General features: G+C 58.7%; 1 protein-coding gene across 2 annotated transcripts; it reads right to left on the bottom strand.

Moving 5' to 3' along the window:
- Positions 1–757: 757 nt before the first annotated feature.
- Positions 758–8,115, bottom strand: C2cd4c (C2 calcium dependent domain containing 4C). 2 transcript variants are annotated; one of them, XM_021641840.2, is made up of 2 exons: positions 7,862–8,115; positions 758–7,434 (listed from the first exon to the last, which is right to left on the bottom strand). In XM_021641840.2, the coding sequence occupies exon 2, from the start codon at positions 7,404–7,406 to the stop codon at positions 6,138–6,140; it is 1,269 nt and encodes a 422-aa protein (XP_021497515.1). In that variant the 5' UTR covers positions 7,407–7,434; positions 7,862–8,115; the 3' UTR covers positions 758–6,137. The 2 variants fall into 2 exon arrangements, with proteins under 2 accessions (XP_021497515.1, XP_060227062.1); XM_060371079.1 differs by lacking the exon at positions 7,862–8,115 and adding an exon at positions 7,527–7,647.
- Between the last annotated feature and the right edge of the window lie 1,895 nt (positions 8,116–10,010).

Genomic DNA, 10,010 nt, shown 5'->3' on the forward strand with positions numbered 1-10,010 from the left:
TCTCTGCCCTTCCCACTCACCTCTGACCGTAGGGGAAGAGCCTTCTAAAACATCACCAAAAACCACCACCTGGGCTGGCTGGCTTGAGCCCAGGGACCCACATGGTAGAAGAGAACAGACTCCCATGGTTTTTTTCTGACCTACACACGCGCGCGCGCGTGCGCGCGCACACACACACACACACGCACCAGAGAGAGAGAGAGAGTTGTATATGTATATAAGTATATAAATGCATGTATGTATTTATAGATGTACATAGCTTTTTCAGACAAGGTGTCATTCTGTATCGCTGGCTGGCCTAGAACTTGCTGTGTAGACTAGGTTGGCTCAAACTCATAGAGATGCACCTGTGTCTGCCTCCTGAGTAAAATAATAGTGACATAATAATAATTAATTAATTTAACTTAAAACAAATAAAGCTGCTACCCAGAACAAAGTTCATGGGTTCCAGGCCTGTCCCTGTTCAGAACCTTGCCTTCATGGCTCACTCCTGATGCTACGCACACCTCCATCTCCTGCCTTCTCCCACTCCAAGAAGCCCTCAGTCTCAATCTCACTAACAACACGACCCTGTCCTGGCTAGAGCATTTAACTGAGCAGTTCAGGCACACCGGAACCATTGTCCCCATCCCCCTGAGGCTGGGCTCTTGTGGCATGCCAGCTGGCCACTTGACTACCTGGGTGTACCCCCAATAAGGCTGCAGGTTCCCAGAGCAAATGGAGAGTGAATAAAAATAAGGACACGATCACTCCAAGGTATGGTTGAGAAGAAGGGTTTTATTGTGGATATGAGGGACAGAACAGCCATAGGCAGCTGGAGAAAGTAGTAGACTGGACATGGCCAGCAGAACAGACCAGGCTGGTAAGAGGAGAGCTGGGGGACAGCAAGAGAGGAAGAGGAGAGAGAGGGCAAGACAAGGAACCAGGAGTGGATTGGACATTTTGGTTTATGATATGTAAACGTGTTTTTGTTATAATCCCAAGTGAGAGATTTTAGTGAATCCACACCCGTTAATTGTCTCGGGCAGAGCATGGTCTTTGCCAGCTGGAGTTAGTTGAATTCTGAGGACTTTGAGGGGTATAAATATGGGGCAGCCCAGAGGAAGAAGGCGCAGCAGCTTGGAGGAGTCGGAGGAGGCTGCTTACTGCTGGTTCATCCTGAGGCTGCGTTTGCTGTTTGCTGGTTTGCCGGTGGCCTGGACTTCTGGATTTCCTGACAGCAGATGTTGGTGCTATTGGCCGAGAAAGAATCCCATGACCCTACCCAGTGAGAAGAGAGCCATGTCCCCTTTCCCATAAAACCTTCTTTCTCCCCTACCTGGGTTTGGGGGATTAGAGGGGAGATATAAGCTTTAAGGAACCCCAAAATAAACTAGTATTTGGAAAACTAGCGCCTGCACAGGAGCCAAGAACAGAGGACCAGGAAAAGGGTAAAGAGCACACAAGGCCGAAATGGAAGGTTTTTATGGGCATCAGAAGCTGGGAGGGAAGTGAAGGCTGGGCTGGACAGGTTTAGTATAGGGGTGGGGAGGGAGCTGAGAAGAGCAGAGAGGTGTCACAGGTACTGAGTGCGCCTGGCAACACTCTGTGTGCCAACAGGCTCCACAGTTAGCCATCTGTCCTGGTAGAGGGCAGAAGAGAGCAAAGTGCATCCAGCTGGCACCTGGTCGCGGGGATCACTGCACATCTGTTGCTCTAGGGTGCCCAAGTTGAGAGAGGGTTAGGGATGTCATCTGGAACTCCTTCCCAGGGACATGAGCCACCATGGAGTCCCTCCTTCTTCTACAGACTCAGCGGCTACATTGAGTACCAACTAATGAACACTGAGTACCCTCTATGTGCACAGAAGGCACTGTTTGCTGTGTGCAGCCAGTGCGCACTGAGCGCTTACTGCATGCAGTTGGTATACTGAGTGCAGAGAAGGCATTGTTTGCTGTGTGCAGCCATCATGCATTGAGCGCTTACTGCATGCAGCTGGTGTCCTGAGTGCTGGCTGTATCATTTGGCCATCATATGTCTTAAGAAAAATCCAGAGCATGGAAAGGAACGAAAACATCACTCTTGCCTTTTTGTTATCACCCTAGATGAGGGCTCTCCTGTGGCATGGCGTTGTGTGGCATGGAAGCTCTGAAGCAGGGCAGTCCAGGCTGATCCCCCGAGGTCTAAAGCCCCCCCCCCCCTTCAACCAAGATACCCAGTAGACTTGACAGACCCACCCCCCCATTCCCAGGAGTCAGGCCCAGCCCTGCCCTCTGTCCTGGCAATGGGGAGAGACTGACTCCCACCCAGCCCTCCAGTGAGAGAACACAGGTGCTGTGTGTCAGTCTCTATACTCTCCCAAAGCACCATCAGGGTAGGATGCAGGGTGCTGGGGAGGAAACTGAGTCACGGAGCAAGGCGACCTGTATTGGGAGCAGCCCTGAACCAGAGGCCTACCTACCAGCAGGGACCCTGGGGCAGGGGCTTATACCAGCCACAGTAAAGTGGGTAACAGGTGGCCAGCCCACAAGCCACACCTGTAAACACCTCATAGTTTACTGAGGTGTTTACTCAATTGCCAGTCTGTGCTCACTGCCCTGCAGCCCTTCCTCCCTCTTCAACCCGAAGTCAGCTGATCCGGCTGAGGCGAGCACGGAGGGAGGAGGAGGGAGGAAGAGGGATGACCATGGGGAGCCACTGCCTCAGACAACCTGCAATTACAACCTAATAGATTATGTTAATTACCATTGCAGAGCTGAGGACTGAGCCCACAGTTACGCGCACGCGTGCGCACGCACACACACACAAACACACACACCACGGGGTGTGGCAGAGGAAGCTTTTCAAGCTCAGCTGGAACCCCACACTGTCAAGTGAAAACTGGAGGCTGCAAACAGCCACAGTACCCCACGGCAGTGAGCGGGCTTAGGGAGGGCAGGTGGGGGTTCAGAGATCATGGGAGCCTTGGCAAGAGGGCCAGCTAGGCCACACAGAGCGCTGGTGAGACAGCCCTGCTGCCCAAGGCCCTTCGTAGGTTCAGTGCCTTCTGCACATCTCAGGCGGAGGCTCGTGCCCTCTTCATTCCCTCCCCAGTTCTGTGAGTGTGCACAGCGGAGGCTTCTGCAGCTGTGTCCCCTGTCTGCATTGTCTTGGGGCAGCCAGGACAGGAACCTCACTCCTCAGCCATGAGGCTCACTGCCCCAGTATTGTTGATGGAAATCATCAGGCTGGAGCAGAGGGGACTGCATCACCTCTCCAAGCTGAAAGGGCACCCAGCCATGGGAGGTCAGGCACAGCTAGACCCAGGAAGCCAACACGGATGTTACCCTCACCCTCAGCTGTGAGTGGAATCTGCCAAGAGACTTGTGCTTATAGGACCTGGTTGCCCACTGCATCTTCAAGGCAGGATGGAAGCCGCTGGCGGAGTGCGTGCTGACACTTGCACCTGCCTCTGCCATCGCCACAGACCATGGGGCCTGAGTACCCTGGCTGTTGCCAGGCAGAGAAGAGGTCTCCTGGGATTCATGGCAACAGGCAGTGAGGGACCCCATCTGTGCTCCCTTGGGTGTCCTCCCAGGAAGCATGAGGCAGAGTGGGGACCAGGCTCAAAGGGGCCCTCAGCTCCAGGCAGAAATGATATGGGGAATGATGATGCCATATAGGGCCACACCTGTGGCCATGGGGCACACACACGTTACATACGGGCACAGGCAAACACACAAGTGTACAAACCAAGACAGGGGTGTGTTCAGAGTAACATCGGGTGTCAGGGTGAACACATAGAACACTTGCTTCCAAGAGATGAATCAGCTCTGGAATGGCACACAGGTGGCCAAGGAGAAGCCCCGTTGCCCTGGCAACACATCCCAGGACTTTAGCTCAGTGGTGCTATTCATCTGCCACTGGCAGGAGGGGTTGCTATGGACCCTAGGCCGGCAGGGGGTTCCCAGTGGCAGCATGAGGACTTGATGTGCCCTGGGGCAGAGAGCAACACAGGGTCTTTTCCTGGGACCAGAGGGACATAGGGTCCTTGCTGGGATGAGAGAGGCCACGGGGCTTTGGGTAGACAGTAGGAGCAGGGCCCTGTGCTGGAAGTCAGTCCACGGCTCTGAACAGCAGTCACTGGGCTAAGGAGCCCAGCCTCCTTAGCCATGGACAAAGCCAGCCCAGCCCTTCCCATGTGGCCATGGCCTGCCCAGTATCTTTCCTCCATCGCTGTTACTCATGCCCAGGCTGGTAGAACATCACAGGTGTCATGGTATGGTAGCTCTTCCCCTTAGCATAGGTCCCACCCACCCACAGGACAGCGGTGAGGAGCCCACATCGGCCACAGTGGCCAGCAAGCTGATGAGGGGCAGCAGGACCTTCTGCCTCCAGCCCACTGCCCAGCTAAGGCATCCTCACCCAGCACTGTGGGTGCCTTGTCCATGGTACTCGGGTGACTCCCAGGGACTAGATGACCCTGTCCCAACTCTCGTCAGACGCACCCCCACACAGCGAGTCACTGCAGAGAAAACTGTGTTCCAGCTCAGAGTCCCCAGAGGGCTTCCTGTGGAAAGCGCCTGCTGCTCAGGCAGTATCCTCCAGACCTGTCTTGGGGTCTCACTGGGCCAGACAGGACTGGGCTAGTTCCTGACAACTGACAGTGCCTAAAGAGTCCCCAAGTTGGCAAGACCTAAAAAGGAGACGGCTTTCTGGGACTGCCAGGCTCGACTCCACTCCCAGCCTCCGGCACCCTATGGGGTAACCACAATGTCCACTCTGCCGGCTGTTGTGAGATGGGCTGAGCTGATGCGGACGGAGCCCCAGCGCTCAGGCCTGTGAGTCCTCATCACAACAGGCTGGCGTCTCCCTCCCTCTTCGGCAGAGTGGGAGTGTGCGAAAGTTCCTCCTCTCCCCACGCTCCCCACCCGGCCAGCCATCCACAGAGGCACTCCTTTGTTATTAAACACAAAGCGAGCAGACCTGCGCCCCCCGCACTCCCCAAACACCTTTACTGCACTAAAAACGGCATTATAAACAAACACATTTGGGGGAGGCGTCTCAAAGATTCACATACAGTCAGCAGCAAACACAAAGGTATCAAACAGAGCAGGGTGTAGAAAAATGGGACCTCGCAGAGCATAGGGGATGGGAGATAGAAAACAGCAGGGGACCCCCCCCCAGACCTTCTGCCCTCCCCCGATAGTGGCCAGCCCAGGTGTCTGGTGTGGCCCAGTTCCAGAGACCATGGGGACAGGGCATGGGAAGGAGTCAACTCCAAGGTGCCAGTCAGCCTCAAGGGTCCAAGCAATCAGCTTCCATGCCCTTTCCTAGGGCGGCTTTCAGAGTCTGAGGAGTCAGCAACAGAGAAAGAGATGCAGGGTCCCCCGGTCCACCAGCGCCCACCAGTCAGTCCATTCTGTTCTGAGTCTGTGTGAAGTACAGCAGCCATGCATCCCAACCCACCAGGGTTTCCTGTCCAGGAAAGCCACACACACACAGCCCAGGGCCCTCCCCCCAACACACACACTATTTACACTCCGGAGCAAAGAGCTGCTGGCCAAGGGCACCCTGGGAAGGCGTAGCTCGCAGGATGGGAAAGGAGCCACAGGCTTGAGGCAGAAGCTCCGAGTTACAGGTGGCTCTGGTTGGTCAGCAGGAGTGGAGGGAAGCCTATGCCAAGGAGCCTTGGCACCGCATCCCTCCGCTCCTGGTGCGCTCTGGCAGGCGCACCAGTCTCCTCAGCTCCAGCCTGAAGGCCAAGCCCTCCTGTGGTGCCTTAGCCAGAATTTGGGAGCCTGGGCCTACCTGGAGCCAGCCTCGCCAGAGAGGATGACCTCCCTCAGACTGGGAGGTCTCTGCGCACCCATGCTGTGGAGAAAAACACCTTGTTGCAGCGAAGGAAAAAGAAACAATGTTCCCCACTCAGGGAACTCATCTCCGAGTCCCAGCTGCCTCAGGTAACCGGGATCCTGGGACCGCTAAGAACCCCCACAACTCTACGTGGATGGGCCAAGCAGTATCATAGGGTGGAAGAGGGCGCGCCGGTCTAGAGAGCGGCCCATCTTCTCCAAAAAAAGAGCAACAAAGAGAGATCCAGGGAACGCAGGGCCGCAGGGCACGCCCACCCCGCCCCCTCCGCTGAGCGCAAGTGTGGAGGGGAGGAGCCGGTGACCTCACAGAAAGGGCAGCAGAGAGGTCAGTGGCAGTTCCTCCTCCCCCAGGAGTGTGTCCCGCTTGAGGCTGCTCCCCTTATTGACCACCTTGATCCTGAGGGCCAGCTTGCGCACACTGGCTGGGCCCAGGCCATCAAAGAAGAAGTCCTCGTTGAAGATGGGGTGGCGGCTGTTTTTGATGATGGTGCTCCGCTGCTTCTGCAGCTTCCCGGGGACCAGGCACAGCCCCACGCAGCAGTTGATGCTCCTGGCGTCGCAGGGCCGGTCGTAGAGACCCTCGGCCGCCAGCAGGCGCACACGCAGGCGGGCCTGAGCCGCCTCGTACTCCGCCAGCAGCCGCACGCTGCCCCTGGTGCCCATCCGCACTGTGTGCTCTCCACGTGGGGCCTGGCCAGACTCAGGGCCCGGCTCCGGGGTGGCCCTGCGGGTCAAGCGGCGACGGACACCTGGGCTGGTGTCTGGCGTGCTGTCGTCGGCAGACAGGGAGCCATGGCGACCCACCGACTGTTTCAGCTGGCTCACTTTGGCCTGGCTGTCCTGGGCGAAGCCCTTGAGCAGCGACACGGAGCGAGAGAGCAGAGGGGACCCGAAGGGGGAGGACTCCGCAGAGGACCCTGTGTCACTTTCCCCGCCACTGAAGTAGCGGCTGGGGCTCATGAGGGTCCCCCCAACCTCCCGGGATCCCCCATCACCCCCATTGGCCTTGGCACCTGCTCGCCGGCGCCCAGCGCCAGGGGAGCCCACCTGGGCCAGGGCCCCGTGCTCACTGTGGAAAAGGGACTCCTTGCGTCTGGTATGGGGACTCTCCGCCAGTGTGGCAAAGCCATAGGACGTCTGTGCCTTGGGCACAGAGGGCAGTGACATGGCACCCTGTGCCTGGGGGTCGGCGTTGGTGGCCTCCTCGGCTGTCCAGTCCTCTGCACTCTCTATCTGAATCACGTGCCGTGTGGCTGCCTTCAGCAGGCTCCTGCTCTCCGAGGCCAGCTTGACCGGCAGCCTGGGGCTGCGAGGCGATCGGCGGGGCCCAGGCGAGGCCAGGTTCTGCTCTGAGGTGGACGGGCCCAGGTCCGCCTGCCCTTCAGCCTCTGTGGGGCCTGAGGGCAGCTTGGGTGGGATGAAGAAGTCGGGGATCTTGTCCGGAGTCAGCACGTTGCTATAAAGGGGGCCCTTGGCGGCCTTGTCCCGAGCCTCTCCACCCACCCCGCGGCTGGCTCCGTTCTCCCCAGACCCCCGAAGCCGTTCCAGGAACCACATGTTGGTTTTCCTCATGAGGACAACAGGCAAGAGACCAGGGCGTCTGGGAAAAGAAACAGGGGTCAGAGTGACGCTTGCGCCCAAAGGTCACCTGTCAGGGCTGTCAGAGGGTAGGGCCTGTGTTAAGGGGGTCACCTGTTAGGGTTACCAGGAGGCTGGCATTTGTGCCCAGGTGTCAACTGACTGTCAGGGCTGTCAGGAGGTAGCACTCGTACACAGGGGTTACCTGCCGGGGCCCCATTGGGTTGACAGCTGGTTCAGGGGTCACCACCTGCCAGTATGGAGGCCAACGTAGTGTAGGGTCACGCTGAGCGCTCTTGGGGAGCCCTGAGCAGGGTCAGTCTCCCACGCGCGCCGGGCCCGGCCTGTATCCTGCGCACCCACCCACCTGAAGGGTTCGGGGTCCCTCCCCCCTCCCCCGGGAATCACAGGCCGGAGCTGCCCCGGCCCCGCCCCCAGCTGTCACCCACCTGTGGCTTCACTCAGCTGCTGCGCCTTGCGTTGGGGGAGGCGGCGGCAGCCCTGGGCCCCGCGCAGCGAGCTGACCGCGCCCCCGACTCCCCGTGCGCCGGGTCTGGGCACCGCGAAGCGCGCTGGGCTCAACAGCCGCGCGGGCTGCGGCGACTCCGGAACGCGGGGTTCGGCTACGGCCCGGCGCGGCTGCTAGGCGGCAGCGCAGCGGCCAGCTCAGCGCTCGGCGCGGGAAACCGCCCACCAAGCCGTATTCCTCCGAATGCGGCCGCGCGCCCGCGTCTCCCGCAGTCCGCGAGGGGCGGGGTCTCCCGGAACTGGCCGAGGGTTGGTGTCGGGGGCGGGGCTCCTCATATGGGGCTGGGTCTGCACACGGGGCGGGGCCTAGAAGACAGTCTCCCTGTTCAGCAGGAGGGGATGGGCGGAGCTTCTGATAAATAGGGTGGAGCCTGAAGAAGGGGCGGAGCTGGCAGGAGCACTGAGACTTAGTTGTTCGGTCCCGGGGCCAGGGTGGGTGAGGCGTGGCTTCCTGGTACAGGGAGAGAGTTCTGTGAGGGTTAGAAGAACCTAACAGGCCAAGGGCGAGTCCAGCTGTATGAGGCAGGTGTTGGGCTCTGGACAGGGTCTCCCGGTACCAGCTTGTACAGCCTGTCGTCCTGCAGTACTGATCTGGGCCTCCGGAATAGTCTGGATGGGGAGGCTGAGGGGCGGGGCTTGTGACACAGGACCCAGCTGAGTCAGGCTATACCACTTCCGGTCCGGGCTCCGCCCTTCAGCTCTGGGGAGCAAAGCAGGCCCCCTCACTAGTCAGCTGTTCGTCAACCAATAATAATCGTAAAGACTGGACCTGGGAACTAAGTAGCAATCGGCCTCTAAATGACCTTCTCCATCTCGGGGGTCATGCTCAGCATGAGGTGACAGTTTCTCTGTAGGAGAAGAACCCATCCGGAGAGAGGCCGGGGGTCGGTACTAACTGAGTTTCCACAGCTCAGCGGCAGTTCCTGAGAGCAGGCACCTTCCATGGGCCTACATTTATCTGGTACCCACCTGTGGGCCCAGACGCAGGGGACAGCCTGATGACCAGCCTGGAGCCCAGTGAGACAAGTAGCCACGGATCAACGCACAGGTGAACGGCAGGGTAGGTGTGTGGCTCTCTAAGACAAAACTATAGCAAGCCGGGAGTGGTGACACACCTTTATTTCCAGCATTTGGGGGTCAGAGGCAGGCAGATCTCTGTGAGTGGGGCTAGCCTGATCTACACAGTACGTTCCAAGACAGCCAAGGCTACATAGTGAGACTCTGTCTCAAACAAACAAAACAACAGCACAAAACTCTACCAGGAAATTGAGAAGGGTATGGAAAAAACTGCCATTGGCCAAGACAGATGAAGAGGTCTAGCAGAGTTAGGCCAGGGCTCAAACTAAGGGCAGCTACAGGATGACGCCCCCAGGAAGCAGGCTGCCTTGGGCTTGCTCAGCTGGAGTTCCCGTGGCCACACACACCTGCCTCTGTGTGACCCCAGGCAACCTCTCCCAGCCTGGGCCGGTGAGCAAGTATCTTAGCCAAGGGTCCTGACCCAAGCAGCAGAGGCCCCCAGAGGCTGGCTCTCACCGCTGAGCGCAGCCGCTGCCTCCTGCACCCTGTTATCCTGGGGATCTTAAACAGGAGGCCCACGGAAGTGGTTATCTGGAGATGGTCTCTTTACAACCACCCTGCTGGGCCTTGTGGACCCCACCCTGCAGAGAGGGAGCCTGGCCCTCCTGGCTGGCAGATGGCAGACAGGAGCCTCTGGGTCAACAAAGCCGCCTGCCGCTTTCGGAGCTCAGCAGAACCACCACAGAGGCAGACGTGGCCAAGCCCTCCTAGATAGGACTCAGGCTCGCCTCCTCCTGCAGAGAGCGCCAAGATGAGGTGGTACGCATCCAACTTCTTTTTGCAGTCCTGAGTCAGGCCGCCTCCAGCATGTGACCTTCGCCCCCGGGCCAGTGGGAGGGGCGTTTCTAGAGAACTTGCTCTCAGAGAGGACCAGTGTCCACTGAAAATACGATACCACAGAGCTGAGACTCGGGGCTCCAGACACGGCCCCATCCTTGGGCCCACAAAGCTGTAGCAAGGACACGCTTGCCCCAGAACCGTGGGGCCTGACTG

This window comes from Meriones unguiculatus, chromosome 17 (genome assembly GCF_030254825.1).
Source record: "Meriones unguiculatus strain TT.TT164.6M chromosome 17, Bangor_MerUng_6.1, whole genome shotgun sequence".
In the NCBI taxonomy this organism is placed as follows: Eukaryota; Metazoa; Chordata; class Mammalia; order Rodentia; family Muridae; genus Meriones; species Meriones unguiculatus.